Here is a 19,850-nt window from a genome sequence, read left to right as displayed (position 1 = left end):
CTTACGCCATTGTCCGAAGCAAAAATCGAGCAGCCGCGGGGTCTGGGACCAAGGAAACGTTCTTTAGTTGATCTACTGTTAAAACTTTCCCAGTTATAGGGTTTGAACTATGAAATGCCATAGATGAGTTCCAATCGCTCAGATAGTTCGTGGAACACCAGGTGGAAGAGACCACTAAGACACTGGGAAAAGCGAAATGTCGGTTGGGATGATTCTCCTAGGTTGGTCGCGTTCCCTGGTTTACGTAGTGGTATTTTCCACATCTCAGGCATTACTAGGATGATAACTGAAAATATTATGACTGCATTGAGTTAGTTTACTCTCTTTCGAGACTTTTAAATTTCATCTGGCTGATGCTTTTAGAGCCTTCAGCGACGAAGTTAAAAAGGTCTATGTACTTATCCCATTTCGTCCTATATTTTCTATAATAAACTGCCGAATTCGCAAGTTGAGATTTCCATTAACTGTTGCAGCGATTGGTTTTTACGATAAACTCAAGCGATCATGCCACATATCACAAAACTCATTCCCACACCTTTCAACGCGCCACAAAACAGCTTAATCACTTCATTTTCCACCTGGGAGCCCAAATAGACTTAATTTGTAAATTTTTGCAACCAAAGAAAGAAAAATAAAACCAAAATTGTCATCAAGTTGCGTACTATCGCTCAGCCGTCAATGACTGATCGCCGCTGACTTGTGTGCGTATTGTTCGCAAGCAAACCAAATTTGTAAAGCAACACACTGGGTGCCAATTAAGATTCCATTTTAGTGAAACATTTATACAATTTTGTCACCATGTCGGCGCGCATTTGCTTTGCATCAACTCAAAAAACTCGCGACTCCAATTCCAATCGGAATTGCAATTCTTGTACCAACACCAAATCGAAAAGCAAAATCAACACTAAATTTAAATTTAAAATCTAACTTCAATTTCAATTTGAATGCAGCAACACCGAAACCGAATCTAATCCAAAACGAATTAACATGAAAATGAAATTGTAACCGTGGCAGGTACAATCGAAATATGCGCAAATACATACACACACACATCCACAGGAGACACACAAGCGGCGTGCAAAATCGCGCCAACGCTATGCCACTGATCAGCGGCAGGTTACCGATGGATGTTGGCGCGCATACTCCTCGTCTGAAGCCGAAACTAAAGTGACGCTGGTGGCTGTGGTGGCAATTGTGGAGCAACAGTATTGCTGTTGGCGCTTTGACTTCTTTTGGCGAAATGTAGTTGTCAAGCTGTTTTGGCTTGCCATTTTGACATTTTTGTATAAACATGAGGATTTTGTATTCGCAAACAAGTTGACAATTTGTTGAAATACGATTTGTGATCGTACGAGCTGATATAGCGGGTGAGATGTTTTTATTTTTTTTTGGCGATTATGGAAATGTGTAAAATTGGAGTATGCAAATTAACTTCGCGTAATTTGAGGGCATGGATATGTAAACGAATCGTAGCGTTAATCAGGTCGCTGGTGCCGGACTGTTATGAGTACCCTATTGGATGTTTCAGGGCTAATAGACCAGCACGGAAAACATGCGTGTGTGCCCTTTATTGCATTCTTAGCTGAGCTCTAGGCTAGCTTAGCTAGTACTGTGCACATTGTGATGTGTTTTACATGGATCCCTGCCGACGATGGCCCAAACCCAATATACTCACAAATACAACGAATCAATTGAAGCACCCTGAAATGCAAGCATTATCGGCACCAATCAGCGGTACGGAATGGGAGCACAATTTACCTTGGAAAAGTTCGATGCCCATCTGCAACCTCTGCCGTACTTTGTGTCCGCCACCCGGTTGCGTTAAAACTCCACCACATCGAGCTGACACAAGCCAAAAGATAGGACAAAAAGATCGGAGCACGCGTCAAGCGCGCCGTGATATTCCCCGTAGACTTTCAAGCATCCGACCCGTGGAGAGAGCCTGGTGAATTTGTTCTGTCCGTCTGCTTATCTAATCGACAGCCTTCTGCTTCCCAGTGAGCGTGTAATGAGCTGCGACCAAGAGAAAAAACTCTCGTTTTCACCAACATGTGAGAAGGTAATTATAAGTCACTACAAGTCCGCACTTAAATGCAAGGATAACTCCCTCGAAGAGGGAAACTCTGGTTCACGCTACCGGGTGCAACTCGTCTGAGCTCATTTCAGTGAGGTTCGCGTGTTTCCTTTGGCTCGACAGTAGTCTTTTCCGAAGGAAGCCCCCCAAATACGAGATGTTACCGCAGTATTCGGACAAGGTCAAGAAATATAAGCTGCAATGACGGAAACTAAAGCGGAAACGGATCGGTCAAGAGCAACGTCAAACCCTTTAAGACCATATAACTAGCGGATGTTGATTTTTTATTTTTTTGAAAGGGAGGGAAGACACAATTGGGCAGAAAGTTATGGCGTTTTCTTTTCTACCGAAAAATGTTGCCATCTCATTGCCCTCTACGCACAAATACTAAGGAGAGGGCAATGAAAAGGCAACTTCTGTTGTAGAAAAGAAAGCGCCATTAGTTTCAAAAAGGTCTCATGGACCATAACGGAATCAATTGGATCTGTTCAGAGATCAAATGGTTCACAAAGGCGACAATATATTCCACGTGGTATTTGAATATCCTGCATCTGTGCCTTGGGATAGAAAGAACTCGAAGAGAAAAAAATAGAAGAAAAACTTGAAACTCAAAAATATTTTACATACAAATTTTGAAAGCTTTCGTAGGCCAGTTGGAAATTAATTTACATTTTTATTCGAATCATGCCGAGCTATCACTCGCCATCAAACGACAAAACCTTTGGTAATAAAGTGGGCCAATTAAAAAATCCCCTGGTGGTTAAGTTCATTTACCCATGTACTTTTCTCAAGTAGTCCATATTTTTGGTAATTTCAATGCATTTTCAGAATTTCAGCATCATTCATAAATCTGAAGCAGGATGTCTTAAGTACAAAAATTAAAATTTTATGACCGCCTGGCGAGATTTTTATTAAGAAATGTATGATGCTGAAAGGAAGGCATTTTTCAAAATAAAAATCTGATCTCTCGTCGCATTACTTCGCCTGCCTGAAGACATGAACTCGCTTGTCAATTGGTATTAATTAAATCTTCAAGAACGAAGTACAACGCCATATACGAGCGCAAAAGTATTGTCTCGACATAATTAATATATGACAGTCATAAATCGTCCGCGCCGCTTTGTAGGAGGGAAATGATTTCTTTGTTCAGAGTAGCGCGTAATATTTACTGCATTTCGTGAAAAGAAAAAAAATTGACTCTCATGAGTCCTTGAGTGCTTAAGTTGATTAGTGTATTTATAACAGTTGATCACAGTGGTTTGCTATCAGCACAACAATTACATACATTCCTGAACGCCAATACGTTGTCTGTGCCTAGCTTCGCAATCCATTTAAGCAAGTTGGAGCTCTACAACATTCTCAACAACTTATTTTGCAGTCATTTCGCGCTTTTTAATCAGCACTTTCTTATACCCACCCCACCCCACCCCATAAGCTTCAAATGCTCCTTTGTAGCCATTAACTATTGGTGTGATGTACTGTAACTCGCTTCCGTCATTTTTGACGGCTTTATCTGCGCGCCACTAACGCTTACTAATCGAATTAAGTAAACGCCTGTTAAAGAGCGACAAGATCAATGTTAGTACAAAAACATTGTATGTACGCACATTTATACTATTTATCGCCGTATATCTTCACTCGTGCGGTGTGCATTCCTGCATGTTGCTGTCGTACACGCTTAATTGACATCATCAATCAACTGGCTAGCAGCGTGAAAGTCGCTAGGGGGATAGAAAATTCAAAAAAAAAAAGGAGAGCGCGCGCGCATTGATCGAAACAGGATCTTCAGCGCGCAACAAAACGCTATCTCAACTCACTGCATCATCACAGCGATCTTAAGTGATCAAAAGTGATCGCGAACGATCGTCAACGATCTCACCAAACAACAACCCACACAAACTCTGCAGGAGCGCTAATCGATCACCTCCAGCTGGCCAAACATTGATTTAAATGTCCAAATATTATGGCAGTATTATGTTATTGTTGCAAAATCCCACTTTGAAAATTATGAAGCCACCCATGGCATTTCAATTTGAATAAAATTATCATTTACTAACTACGCCTTATTCGACTATTTCGTGCCGCTACGTCTTACCTGCTGCAAATCCAATGTTATGGTGACATATTCATAGTGTCTGCCGTATTGCAGCGTCGGCGATTGCCACCAACGTTCGTCGAAATTCGAATTGGAGATGACAGCCTCAATGGGTCGCTGTTTGGCTGCATCGGATGATTGCCCATTGCAAATGCCGCACTGTGTGGCCCATTTTTTGTGCGGATATGCATCGACTAATTTGCAATATTCTTCACGCCCACTCTGACCACAGGTGGCATTGACGGTGATGCGTGCGCGTGGTGCTACATTGAAGAGTGGCGGGAAAAGGCCGCCGCCGGTCATGGACTCCGATTGACTGTTGAGCATGCGCAGAACTGGAAAAGATATAGCATAGAAAGAGGAGATAATGTGAGATAAATATGCATATTAATTGATTATGAAATTAAAATTTATTACGAAGTTATGTATATTAATTACATACATAGGTAGACCACTGTGGCTGAGTGGTTAGAGGTGCATAGGACCTGGGTTCGATACCTGGTGCGAGCATTAAAAAAAATTCTTCTCCAACAGCAATCGCCGCTCGGCAGGCAATCGAAAACCTGCGAGTGTATAGCATATCTGCTATGAAAAAGCTTCTCATAAAATCCATTTGCAGTTCGGAGTCCGCGTAAAATTTTAGATCTCTCCATTTGGGTTATAACATCAAGCCGCACACCACACAGTAGAGAAGAAACTCGGAAAAACAAAAAAGTGTATTTGCTAGAGAAGGATGGACGTCGAATGTTAGAGTGTTCAACTATAGATTCGTCGTTAGGGGCTCATATGTAAACCTTAAAGCGGCTGTTTTCTTGATTTCATCGTTCGAGGAGGCGGAAATAACTTCCAAACCAGCTATAAATATCTGCCAAAATGGGTAACCTTTCGTTGAAGTACCTAGAGTAATGTCTTATTATGTTATTATGCCGAAGATTAAAGTACGGAATTTAAATTGGTACGACGGCAGATATAGGGGTGTGAAAGCTGAGAAGTGATTGTTTTCTAAATGAAGGGGTGGCTCGTCTGCGTTAGCCCCATATTCGAAGGGAATCTATTCCTCTTTTCACGAAGTGAAGATGTACCCTCACTTTCGCTTTAAATATTCGGAAAACGGGTTACACAGAGACCTTCTGCTGAAGTAAAGTGAAGTCGCGGATAGCTCGCGAGCTCCTGTGCCGACGAATATTTCATGGAATTTCAAGGAAATGAAAACCCAAGATGTGATGTATTTGTTTCAACCAGTTAAGAGTCTACTTCAAGTCTGTTAAGCCAGACATATTGAGATTCAATTTGTAAGCGAAGAGTCGAATAAGTGATTGAATTTAGGTTATTTCCATCCCGATGCGTCAATTGAATCTTAAATCAAATGATACTGGAGTCTTACTTCGTTTAAAAGAGCATGGAAAGCAAGACATTTTCAAAACATATTCAGCTACATAACTGAGAAGGACTACATAGTCAAACTTTTACTACTTTGTTTAAATTACTGATGAACACGATCAGTTTCTTTTACATCAAAAGACAAAATCCATACGAAAAATGATCAGTTATATATGTTACCGGCAAAACCTGATATCAGGACCAACTAGTTTTGCCTAGGCTAAACTAGATCAGGCGCCACAGTATTTTTGAGCAGAACTCCTTTGCGCGTAAGCGGCCTTCGGCGTGCTGCAATAAAATAACCCGCATCAGTCCAACTCCAGCTACGAAGTCTACAATATTGTTGCATCCAACTTGATTCCGCGTTGGATGGATATATCGAATCTAGTTCAAACTAGTTTAGCCTAGGAAAACCTAGTTTGTCCTAAGGTCGGGTTTGGCCGGTAACATATAGATATGTTCGAGTGCAGCGACTCCGAAATCAGGAAATACCAAAGACGAATGACTTGAGTGTGGTTAATGCTGCAAAAGATTTGAGAAATAAGCAGCAAAGGTAAGATTTTCTCCGGTACCAATTGAGTAAAGGTTAGGTTAAGCAGCCACGGACGAATGACCCATTATTTTCAATGTCGCTTGGCTGTTCGCGAATATAGTGACATTCCCTGGTAGAGATCTCCTATCCCGTATCAGACAAGCCTTCTTCTATATGGCAAAAAACTGCACTCGGTATCTAAGTCGGCCTTGAGACAATATCTCTGCGTGCCTGTAATTGGCCTGCTTCCACAATCTTTTGCGCCCGCGTCTGTTACGAATACATGTGGTAGCTTCATGTCTGATATGCTGAATATTGCAAGTCTCAGCATGCTTAATTTTTTTTTCTGATAGTTGCTTTTATTCAGTGCTTTCCACAAGGCCAGCGGTCCATAGGTTAGAATGAGTCGGATAACTGTGGTGTAAATGTCGTGAATGACATCGGGAAATAAGCTGACTTATGGTGTTAAAGGGACAGTGAAACAAAGGCTATTCCAAGCTAGAAAGATACCCGCGAAAATGCCAAGGCAGTCGATATCACCTTTGTAGAGACGAGGAAAGGTTTTTACATTTGCCATCCGGGACGTGTGTGATTTGCTAAGAAACTTAAGGTAGGTGGGGACACAGTGCGATAGTAAAAATTGTTCCAAGCTGGTCCAGTAGCTAGTTTCATATTTCATGGGTCTTGCCAGAGGTTATTTTGTAGTTATTTACAATCAAAAAAAGTTTGTCTACATTGATTTCTGAAAGTATGGTTGTTTCTAGAAATTATGGTTGTCAGCATATTCAAACTTGCTCAGAGGCAATAAATAATGGGACATTTTTTTATTACCGATAGCCGTGAAAACTTGCTTCCGATATACCCTCCTACCTACATATATTTATCGTAAATTGAAAATCAACTAATGAATCACTTTTAGCTAAAATTTTAATGAATTCCACGCCAGCCAGCGCCGAAAACAAATCCTTAAATTTGTACAATCTCTCCATTATACTCGATATGCAATTCAATAAGTCTATGTACGTAACGACGCATATCGTCGACAGCTGTTGATAAGCCGATGAAATACGCCCTCACACACACACACACACACACACACTCCCTCTCATACACACACACATGTATATATGTAAGCTTGGTGCCTTGCGCTCAAATGTGACAGCAAAGGCATTTCATGAATTTTTAATGCATTTTAAATGGCTTACATTGCATTTTAAATTCAATATACTTAAGCGATTTTGACAATTTGGCGATAAACTGGCGCCCAAAACCGGCAATATTACACACGCGCACGCAGTAGGCCGTCGGCGCGGGGGTGAAGGCAATGTAGGAGATTGCAATTAGCTGCGCTTTTAATTTGAAATAAATGCTTTGCTTGCAAATTTTCTTAATGTTCGATTTGGAAACGAATTGCTTTTGATGGAAACAAGAAAAAATAACGCATATAAATTTGACAAGTATTTGGAAAAAGATTTCTTGTGGCTAACACGCGAGGGAGCAAGTTGCTTGAGGGGCCTGCGTGTGAGACCAGTGCAAGCGGGGTGGCTGCAGGCGAAAAAAAAAAGAAAAAAAAGCCCAAAGCGTCTGCACGCATGCGCATTTTGACGATCAAAAGGAATTTGTAAATGCCTAATTATTCTGCGCATGCCTCAATTCACTCGCAGGTAATATTTTATATATTTTTTATTTGATAAATACTCGTTTCAATTCTAATACTTTGTTTGTGTGCAAGTTAAAGCATGGCAAGGCCTTTCGAAGCCATTTATCATAATACTTGTAATTTTTGCAATTTTTACTATTCATTATTTTTTGCATTTTATTAGTGTGGTTGCTGATTTATTGCCAAAAGCGGGAGTTCAATTGAAAAACAAATGTACGCCAACAACTGGTGAAGTAAAATTCATCAGAATTATGTGGGTGGTAACTCTGCTCAAAATATTTTTTTTTTTTTGTTATAGAATCAATATGTTCATAACAACCTCGCTTATAGGGTTTGTTGGATAGGATGCTCTGCTTATAATTTCATATTCAAAATGAACTGCATAAGAGGCAACCCTATTCGTCTTGAAAGTTAATAATAATAATAGATCGGCGTTTACACAATATGTTAGAGCTTAGCCTAATTTCTCCTCCGGTGGCGTAAGCTCTCGTGTTGTCACACAAGGGGCCTGAACCTACAGTTTTAGGCCGACTCCGAAACGGGAATGTTTCAAGTCAGAATACACTCGGAGGTTCGCCATTGTCTGCCGACAGACGACCGCTATTAGATATTTTTCTTTTTTATCTTTTTGATGTGGTCGGAAACTGGGCTCGAACCCAGGGCCTACGGAATGGTAGTGCTAACCACTATATCATAGCGCCTTAGCTCTTCCTAAAAATAAAAAAATAAAAAATAAATAAATGTTAAGTATTTCATGCAATTCGTTTTAAATTAGGTGGTAACCCTTCTTAGGCAGGGAAGAGCTTTTTTTAAAGTTTTCTAGAGGAGCGGCGCTTTTAAAATGGAATATTAATTTTTAAAGACGCGCCCATAGTAAAAGGGTCAGAAACGGCCAAAAAATTTCTCACTTATAAATTTTTTCATGGAAAAGCTCTCGCCGGTTGTCGCTGGTATAGCACTGAACTAAACGGCGCATGGATTGCATGGTAAAAACCGAGCAAGGGCTTTGCAAGACTTCCAGAACACCCCTAATAAATAATTTGAAATTTTTGGCAAGCTTTCCCAATGCGGGAAGAGCTAAGTTTTCTAGAGAGCTTTTAAAACTTCATAATAATTTTGCGCCACAGTTGGCCACTTAATAGGCCCGCGTGCCAAAACTTTCAAAAGTTCTGTGTACAATTTGTATAGGGAAGGCACAAAATGAAAGCTTTCGCTGACCAACTCTGTTTTACGCAGACGCACACAGAGTAAGAGCTCCTTGTGGTCGCCACTATTTTGTACAGATCAACAAAGGGCGAAAGCTATCGCTGGCTATCATTGAAATATAGTATAAGTATGTCGCCAAGTAACGACCAAACCATATATCGCGAGTAAAGCTTTTAAAGATTTGGTATAGACCAGCCGAGGGCAGAGAGAACCTTTACTCTGAACGCGCCTATACCACATATAAAAAAAGCTTTAAAGAGCTTTGCCCGCGGGCAAGGCAGTGCCCATCGCCGGTACAGACTTTTAATTTCTAAGCTATAGCACTAAAAACAAAGCAATCAAAGCATTAAAATACATCAGGTATTTTAGGCGTTTACCCTGAATCAAGAACTTGTTTCTTCAACTTTTTTTAATGCCATAGGTAATATAGTCTATTTATCTATCAAAGTGTGTACAATAAACATTTGCTGCATATTGATCACTCACAAAACAAACAGCTGGATTCGGAATTCCTGCTACCAGGCTGGTAAACCACCTGCCACCGAAAAAAAAAAAACACCAAAACAACAAACCAACGGTCTGCATTCTTTTGATGTTTACTTATTTTTAAACCATTTGCGGCGACATTGTTTTTCTTTCCTATTTTCCATCCACATATCCAACAGATTTTTTGAAATTTTTTGCAAATTTTACGAAAATCGACTACAAGTTCTATTTCCACATAATTAGAAATATTACCGTGCGAGAGGTTGTCTGGTGAGACATAGCATGGAATTGGTCACACTTGAAGCTAGCCACCAGCGACACTTGCCACCGGCAAGCAGGCGCGATCACCAGCCGTGGATACAGCAACAGCAAACAGGCATTCGCTATCAGCCAGCCGGCAGCAGCCAGTCAGTCAGCCAACTACTTCACCAGCGCCGCCACCACTTTTTATCTACTAACTAATCCGCTTAGTCTCCATTAAAAAAAATGTATGAGAAATTAAGTTGTATTTAGAATCAAGCAGCAAGTTGCATATAAACTTATACTTCGAATTGCATGCGGTGGTACTCGTATCTCAGCTGGCGAGTGTGCGTCGCACTTGCAAGTTGCAAGTGACCACCATAAATGTGGATATTATTAATTGCTTTCTTGCTTTGCATTCATCTGACAGGATTTATTCGTTCGCTGTGATAGTTCAAGTTCTAAGCCTTTCTTGATTTAAAGCGTTAAATTTGTTAATACATAAATTCGGGGTCGAATTAGTTGCGATATTTATTGCATACCAGTTATAAAAATTATGTATTTATTTGATTTTCCTTTTCATTCTTTTCATATTTTTGGGTGGGCATAAAAAATTGCAAATTGTAGCGATTTAATGGCCAAAAGACAAACCTGGCAACAAAATGTGTACACGCTGTCAAAATGAGCCGCATTCCATTTGCAAGTGTAAGAACTTATATTTTGTTTTTTGTTATTTATATTTGATTGAGCGGACACCTTGTAATAATGAATTGGATTAATTTTGGTTTTCAGTTGTACAGCAAAATACTTTGATTCAAATTAGGCTTAAGAGTAACATTTTTCCATTAATTAACTAGTATATATAGCAAGATTAAGCAAGATAAAGTTTCAATACAAAAATGATCGTTTTTGCCTATTTATTTGAATGGTAAGGTACAATATTGCTTACCCAAAAATCTCCTGCTTTAGAACTAAAACGTGACTATAATTTTTTATATCTTTGAAGGTCCTGGATGACTTCGGCAGGCCTTGGAATTGACCCGATGCACTCCGGTTTGCCGATAAATTTCGATAAGTTGATACATATCGATGACTCAAAGAATTTAAAAAACACTAACATCCGGTAACTCAACAAAATTCGATAAGTCGAATAATTTCGCTAATGTTCGATCAAGTTCGATCACTTTGCATTTCAAGAGCTCCATAAATTTCGATAACTCAAAAAGTATATATCGATATAAATCAACAAATCGATAAACTTCAGACACCTCTATAAATTTCGATAGCTCGGTTAATTTTGATAGCTCCATATCTCTCGAAAGCTATCGATTAAATTAATTTCGGCAACTCGTTTCACTCTGGTAAAACGATAAAATTCGATCAGCAGTGATAACTCGATAAACTTATATAAGCTTGAAATTTCGATAACTCGATATATTTTGAAAATTCTAAAAACCTCAATGGTGATAAATCTATAAATTTTAGTAAATCAATAAATATCGATAACTCGATAAGTTTAATGAACTCGATGCATTAAGAAAACTCGATAAATTTCATAAACTCTATAAATAACGATAATTCAATAAATATCGATCAGTTGTTAAATTTCACTAGCTTGACAAATTTCGGTAATCCCACAAATTTTTATAGCTCGTATCTATCCATAAATTACGACTAATTTTCTGTGTCTATCAATTTCACAACTCAATAAACATTGATCAATTTGAATAATTCGATACATTGCTATAACTCAATAAACTTGAATAACTCGATAAATTTCGATAACCATAAACTCCAATGATTCGATAAATTTCGGGAACTTGATAACTTTCGATAACAAAATTTTTTATGACTGTATTTATTTCGATTCTTATAGAAAAAGTTAAACAGACTTTGTTATCCTTTCAGCTACCCTAATTCTTATGCATTCCACGTTTTAATTTTCGTAGTTATCTTCAATTTCGCCTTCAACGTTCACATTGAACAGGCTGTAACAGCAGCTATACACAAATACGAACATTTTTAAACGACGATTATGGCCGTAATTTTCAACCAATTTTGAAACCATAAAAACTCTCATCTACAGAAAATTACCTTTCCAATGGTGTTCTTGGTTTTCAAATCGGTGCGGTACAATCGCCAAACGTAGGCGGATAAAATTTATGTTAACTTATTAATATATACATTTTTTATTTATTTTAATTTAATTCACTTTGATTCCCATTTTTATGTCTTTAAGTTTTATTTCACTTTCAATTGGTTTCTGGTCACATTTTTGAGGTCGATATTCGAAATATCAATTCCATATTTCACATTTCGTGTCATTTCACTTCAATTGCTCTATTTTATTTGATTTCATATTCCTTCAATGCCAATAAATGTCAAATTATCCTTCACCGCTGTTAGGAAAAAGTAATTTAACAATGGAAACTCAACTCGATGAATCATATATTTCAATCCCGGTGTTTGGGCATCTGAAAAGGTGGCTATCCTATCTGAGGTGTTGCCTCATTAATGGGATCAGCATCCCGGCTCGGTGATAACCTGTCTGGGATGACGAAGCCATTAGGTATTATTATTGGAAGTGTCCTGAAGAGCTGAAGCTCTTTGAGCGACTTCTTAATATTTTTTAATTTTAAAATAAAAAAAAAACAGGGGTATATTTTTTCGGTATAGAACAATCCTACGGGTGGAGGGCATTAAAATTACGACTTAAATTTTTTTTGGACCACCCTAATGTGCATACATACTCGTACATAAGCAGGCCCTTTAAAGATTCAAACTTAAGATCCAAATCATCCATTTCACACGCTTTACCAGAAACATTTTTCAGATGGTTTTTTAGGTTTTTTCTTTTTTTCAATTAGTAATTCAGCTTATTGCCCATTGTACACATATCTACCAAAGTAAATAAATAAATGATTTACATACTTATGAATAACAAATAACAAGAAACTGTCAGTTAAATATTTTTGCAATATCAGCGCAACCGAAATATTTGATATGAGACACCAACAAAATTCATATGAATATTGCAAAAAAGACAAAGAAAGTACTTAAATATGCACAAGGTCCACTTTAAAAGTTTAATAACCTACTGAAACACATATTCGTGGTAACTTAATTTACTTTTTTTTTCATTCAGCAATTTTATTGAGCTTACTGGCGCACCTAATGAAAAATGTTTGTGGAAAACAACAACAAATTACAAATGGTAGAACTTAAAGCTGCTCACCATATCGTCTTACTCGACTTCTTGATCGTGCTCACGTAACTCTGGCGCAGAAAGTCATAAGTCGGCCGACTGCCAAAAATGTATAACAAACCAATAGTTGTGACTCCTTTAAGAAATTAATGCAGATTCAATTCTATTTCATTTTTGTAGTCAAGAATTTATTGCAAATATGAATGAATGCCGGAATAATCGAAAACCTTCTTTCATTCTAGCTTATCATAATTCACTTAAATATATTTCTAAGCACATTCATAGATAATTATGTATAGTGTATGTATGTATACTAGGGTGCTCCTTAAATGTAGGACGCAAATTTTTACATCAGATTTCCTATGCCTCAACCCCTACGTCGATGCTACTATAGTCGAAGTCGAAGATATCACACATAAATTTTGGCCCTGTTTGGAGTCGGTTAAGGCGTGTCGCACAGGGGTCAAAGTTGAGATTACCCTACGAAGACGTCTTAACCGACTGCAATTGGGACCAAAATTTGTCTGTGATATCCTCGACTTTAGTAGTGTCGATTTTGGGTATTAAATGAACAAATTTTATTTTTTTTTTTTGTGGGTCCATAGAGGCATCTGACCGTTGACCCTTTTGCGACACACCTTAACTGTCTCCAATCGGAACTAAAATTTATATGTGATATATGTGTTCGTGGTATTACCGATTGAGGGGGTGAGACTGAAAAAAATCGTTCATTTGATTTTTTAAGGACCACCCTAATGTGTACATATGAATGAATAAATATAGAAATATGCTCTAGTATATTTGCATATGACTTTTTAGTTTCGCAAATGCCGGCTTTGTTTACACTTACCACCATTTGGCTGCATCGTACACCAGGGGGAGAGCGCGGCGCACTGTGTGACTGACATGTTTATGATTTTTAATGAATAAACTATCTTCTGTAGTAAAAACATGTCACTCAGCAATTGCGGCTTGGCATGAAATGATGCTGATGTTTTGGCTGATTTTTTGCGAAATATACATACAAATGTGCATACATATGTAAGCATGTATTTTATTGCACTTTTATTTGCATTTGTCGGTTTTGCCGACAGCTGAGATTGCATAAAATTATTCATAAACATTTTTTAAGTAGCACATAATGTACATATGTATGTATGTATATATGCACATTGGGCCGTAAGCAATTGCTTACTTTTTATTCATAGGACCTTTATTCATAGGACATTTGTGTATACAAATATATTCCAGCAAGCAATTTCACTTTAAAGTCACTTAAATGCGGACATTTCTTTGGCACAACCTTTAAACTATAAGTACCAGGTTGACCGAGCTTTGCCCGGAGTGTATAAATTTTTTACAGTTTTTAAGATTTGGATAGCTTTAAAAAATGTTTTGGAATTGGAAATTAAAAAAATAAAATTGGATTTCGATATATATTAAGTAAATTTCTTACTCCAAAATTTCGGCGGCAACCCTATTCTGAAATAAGCTGGAATGAATGGTATATATCTTGAGCGTATATGTACTGTGTATACATAAAAAAATGCAGATTGAAATTAACAAAATATATTTTTTTTTTTTACATAGAAGCGTGGCAATCCTGATGGAAAATCTTTTTTGATCAAATTTCTCAACAATATCTTTCATTTGATATCCATATTGCGATGTTTTAAATAAATTGTATAGAATTGAAAATTGAAATTGAAGAGTGGCAACCTTACACTATTATCTTAAGGGATAACATTTTGTATATATGGGGAAAGTATTCTTTGAGAACCTTTCCTTGGGTACCCATGAATAGTAATATTTTACCTTTCTTTCTAAACAAAAAATTTAATAGATATGCGAATCAAAATAGGTGGCAACCCTATTCAAAATATTTTTGAATTAGGGTTCTTTAAAATACCTTTCAATTCACACCCATATTATGCTATTTTAATTAATTTGTAACTAATTTTGAATAGGTGGCAACCATATGCGAGTCTTTCTCGGAGATAGTGCCTACTCAGATAACCTTAAAATCCAAAATATTATCTGTGTACAAAATTTCATCAGCATCGTTAGAGCCATTTCCGAGAATCCTATGGATATATATATATATATATATACAAGAATTGCTCGTTTAATGTAATAAGATACAGGTTTTAATAGGTAAATATTCTGCTAAGCGTCACTCTTTCATTCCACTTTTCACTTTTGAAAAGCAGCAAATAGATTACGAGATACACGCATTTCAAAGTGGAACATAAATCAAGCTACACATTTTTCGTTTACAGAATATTTCGAAACTATCCGTTTGAGGGTTACCAAATCAATTTATCGAAAAACAGAGTATGCAGTTTTTTACTCTGAAGTATTCACTGTAAGATAAGACAAAAAAAAAATTAATTTCAAGCAAGTCAAGAAATTGACTTTTGACCACAAAATAGGCTCAAATTTCCCATAGTGCAGTATCATGAAGCTGAAAAATCAGATAGAAAATTCAAAATCAAAAACTGATTTTCTTTCAGCTCCACAAGGCTTCTGAAAAAAGCTAGCTGTATGAACACTTTCATATAGTAAAAGCGATTCGAAAGCTCCTGCGTGTGCGTACCTATAGACGAGCTTCAAGAAATCGGATATTTAATTATGGAAGAGTATTTAGCCTGATGCGACTTAACCTAAGCTGAAACATAGGCCGCCAATAAAGCTTTTCAAAGCTCTAATTGGTGCAGTTAGTGTTAGTAAAAGTTGTAATTTCAGCCAAACTATTTAACTTACTAGGTGGCCTAGGGGGTCGCTCAAACAGAGCGCTTATAAGTTTATCTCTCAGCTCAGCCACAAAAGCCCTAAGTGCGTGTCCACATTGAGCTGATAGTTGCTGCTTGACTGAAAATCATGATCGATCCTATATCTGTGAATCGGCTGCTGAAAAAATTATTATACCAAAGCAGCTAGTAAACTAATGAGGATCACGATGAGAACATTGACTTAGATACCTGTGATATCTACATATTTCTATGCAATTTATTAAAAATTTCAGTTCATTCAGAGACCAAAAATTGTCTTCATGCGACAACGGTGCCAGTCTAAGTCTCGCGCTTTGATCTAAGTAATTATTTAACATAAAAAAGACTGAAATAATTGCTAATGTTTAGATTCTGATCAGACAATTTAATGCATGCATTCATTCGTACCAAAGGCACCAAAGTGAGCATGCATTATTATTGGTACGCGACTTAAAAGGTGCTCAGACTAAATTACTTTAAACCTCTTCCACACTTTGCACCATTCAAGGCATTTGAACTTGCCTTCAATTACGCTTTGCTTGTCTGCATGATTTTTTTTGTTTTTGAGTTCCTTGTCAGCGCCTTTTGGGTTGTGCATATTTAATTAACACGACAACAACAAGAACAACAGCAGCAGCAAATGCGCTTTTATGCAGTAGCTGAAACATTGGGGATTAAGCATGAAATGTCGCGGTCTTACAATGCATAAACACGCCATAGCACTTAAGCACCAGCCCTTACGCTCCAACGCCCTCTTTAGAGATGGTGGTACGTGTGTGTATACAGTTATGTGCAAAAAATTCATACATAAAAACTTACATGCGTCCGCAACGAAATTGGCTTTTTATTTTATTATTTTCACTTTTTGTCTGTTGGCTGACAGAAATTTTTTTATGATTTTCAACACAGCCGACATTTTTTTGCGGGGGAGCACGACATTTGCGATACACGCGTCGTTGGCGATGGCGGCCGACTGGCCAAATATTTGTCTGTCCGCTTAAATTGCGCAAAATAGATACATACATATTCACATGCAACATTGCAGCGATGGAGCGATGGAGCGATGAAGCGGTGAAGCGGTGGAGCGGTGGAGCAAACAAACAAACAGACGTGGTGGCTGAGTCAAAAATAGCCGCGTTAATAATATGTATGTATGTATGTATGTAGTGGGTATTTGTTGTGCGCGAGTGTGTATTTGTTGCCGATTTGTGGTGGCTCGCATGTTGCACACGTGAGTCATGTTGACATTTATAATGGCAACCATACGCATGGCTTTTTGTTTCCAATTTTGCCTTCGCCGCAAAATTTTGTGTTTTGATGTACATTTGACAACTGACAAACTGACAGATTATGACAAATTAATGCTGCATATGGAAATTACTTATATCTGTATATGTAAATGTGCATATATGATTGTGTGAGTTTGCACGCACGTTACTTGCATTGGTACATCTAAAAATTATTGAATTATTTTGCTTTGTGAGGCCAATCGATTGAAATTTTTGTGCATTTTTCTCTAAATGCCATTGAAAATGTACTTTTCCTTGAACGAAATTCTCAATCTGTACCTGAGTTCCGTTACAATTCTAAATTTAGAAGAAATCAGCCTTACACAATCTTCGGTAAATGCTGCGACTCGAGTAAACTTTACCTTTGTAGTCAGTTTTGGGCTCTCGCACTTACATACACGTGAATGCACATACATACATATTGTCGCTTGGGTAAAAGATTGTAGCAAGCGCAATTTTGACGATTTTGGGTTCTAGATGCAGTTACATATTTTGAAATAGGGTTTTTCGATTGGTGTTATCAGTTTTTAGATATCGCCTTTAGTTTGCGAGATATTAACTAACATGTTTTTGGTAATTTAGTAAAAATTTAGTTAGTGGTGCAGTCATATTAAACTAATCAACATCTTAAAAATGGCATTCTCCATTTTTGGATATCTCCTTTAGTTTCCGAGATATTGAGTAAAAAGTGTCGTTAATTTGGTGGAAATTTACTAAAGGAAATCATTCATAAACTCAAAACTAATGAACAATAAACATTAAAAATTAAATAATTTAATAGTTTTGCGCGGTTTTTTCGAATTTTTAGCAATTTCTATTTGAAATAAGTTGCAAATTTAATTGGCAAAGTTGTAGAGGACAAAATTTCCAATAAACGCATTATTTATATGTTCGGGTACGACGTGTAGATCTCGACCAACAACGCGCTCATTGCAGCGGCAAGGGAGTAGCTACTCACAACTTTTTTCACAGTATCTCGGAGGTCGTGTTTTTTGGCGCGTATTTTCAACTGTGGGTTCACCAATAGGCCAAGCCCATGAATAAATATTTTCAGTCAGTTGAAACTGTATTTAGCAAATAGTTTTTGTCCCTTTATCAATACGACTTTTCTCTGATTCTAAAGAGAGTTTTATTGTGGCGAAAATAACTATGTGTGGATTAGGACTAGGGATAAATCGATACCATCAAGGTATTACCCAAATCAGTACTTGTACTTGTATCAAACAAGGTATCGATACCTACTCGGTATCGGTAAGGTATCGAGTACTTGTACATAAACTACGATTTTGCATATTTTTCAAAGTAATTGTATTGTTTTTTCCACAAAAAATATGCATTTTTACAAGATTATCTATCTTTTAATCACTTTTCAGACAAAAATTTAAGACAAAAAATTATTTTTCTATAGTAGTTGATTTCAAAAAACAATAGAATACATTTTTTACAAGATTAAAAGATAAAGTTGTTTTCATATAAAATTAACTTAACAAAATAACCACTTTTTTGTTATATTTCCCAAAAACTTGAACTTTTCCAAGTATTTTCCCGAAAGGCGGTCTCGAGATTTTAATATAGTTGTCTCTGTTTTTGTGAAAAGCCTCTCGAAAGGAACAGATGACCCAACAACCGTTATGTATAGACGCAGCGTTGCCGTTGAGAATTTTCAGAAAGTCGAAAAAAGGGTCACCATATTATTTTTGCTTTTCTTTACTAGTAAACGAATAAATTTGTTGAATTTAAAAAGAAAATAGTGGGACAAGCTTTTCACAAAACAAGGTTGCAAACATAATACACATAAATCGAAAAGACTTACATTTCCCTAAAAAGTTTTAAGTGTTGCATTTTTTCATACTTACAGGAGTAAATATTTTTTGATAGCATGGTTCTGTTAACAATGTTAACATTAAAAAAAAGTCTCTGAAATGGCAAAGGTCGCACATAATTTTGGAAAAGAGTAAAAAAATCAAAGTTTTCAAAACGTCGGGTCAAAGGGTATTTTCGCTCAAAAAGGATCAAATTGCCCCTTTAATCGTACAACGGGAACACTGTATAGACGGGCTTGATTATATAGCTGCGGAAATGTATTGCGCCTATCTTCCAGTTCCTCTAATGGGTTGCTTTTCAAAGAACATGCTGAAGCACAATAAGTTTTGCGCTTCCGATACAAGTACTTTTTTTCGATACCTACTTGGATCGCAGTAAAAAGTATCGAGTACAAAAATACTTGGTAAATTGAGAAAAGTATCGAGTATGTACTTGGATTTACTTGTATCGATTTATCCCTAATTAGGACTACTGGTGAAATCACATAAAAATAAAACGCCCCAATAACTTTACCTCTGAGGTGGTGTGGAAAAAAGTTTTTAGTAGCTTCTTCTTCCTTTCCGTTGCATTGGCAGATTGTAAAAGGCATATGTACATAAAATATACTTAACCCTGGAAGGTCATCGTTATTTTTATAACGTCGATTCGACGACGGCATTTCTAAAAGGCGTTATTAAATTAACCTGTGTATCAAAATGCACAAAACTTATCTTGCACAGGATGATTTGTTAAGCGTCGCTTAGATGGGGGACAAATTGCGCAATTCTTTTGTTTCTTCGTCGGTATAACTTTTGGTTGCAATCATCGTGTATTATAACTGCACAAGTAAAATATATAAAAAAATAAAAATAAAAAAAACTTAAGAAAATTACTTTGAAAACATGAACGTAACACATACATAAAGTTCATCCTTCGTCGTTTTGACTACGCACATTTAAGAAATAAGTACAATACAAAACAAAGGAAAACAGCGATAACGGTAAAATAAAAACTCGCATCGTCGAAACGACGAACCATGACCTTCCAGGGTTAAATGAATATCATTAGAGTACCGAAGTTTATTTCTAAAAAACAAATTAAAGAGCCAC

At 37.1% G+C, this 19,850-nt stretch overlaps 1 protein-coding gene across 4 annotated transcripts in view; it reads right to left on the bottom strand.

Annotated features, from left to right (window-relative positions):
- The window catches only part of LOC118735867 (laminin subunit alpha-1), a 252,725-nt gene that overhangs the window by 190,627 nt on the left and 42,248 nt on the right, over window positions 1-19,850 (bottom strand). For all 4 annotated transcript variants that reach the window (XM_036465852.1, XM_036465853.1, XM_036465854.1 and 1 more), the window contains exon 3: window positions 4,170-4,504. In XM_036465852.1, the coding sequence (XP_036321745.1) occupies window positions 4,170-4,504 (335 nt within the window). The remainder of the gene's footprint in view (window positions 1-4,169; window positions 4,505-19,850) is intronic.

The sequence above is a fragment of the Rhagoletis pomonella genome, unplaced genomic scaffold (genome assembly GCF_013731165.1).
Source record: "Rhagoletis pomonella isolate Grant_MI unplaced genomic scaffold, Rhpom_1.0 Rhpom_scaffold_00003, whole genome shotgun sequence".
Classification (NCBI taxonomy): domain Eukaryota; kingdom Metazoa; phylum Arthropoda; class Insecta; order Diptera; family Tephritidae; genus Rhagoletis; species Rhagoletis pomonella.
This window is presented reverse-complemented; position numbering and strand designations above follow the sequence as displayed.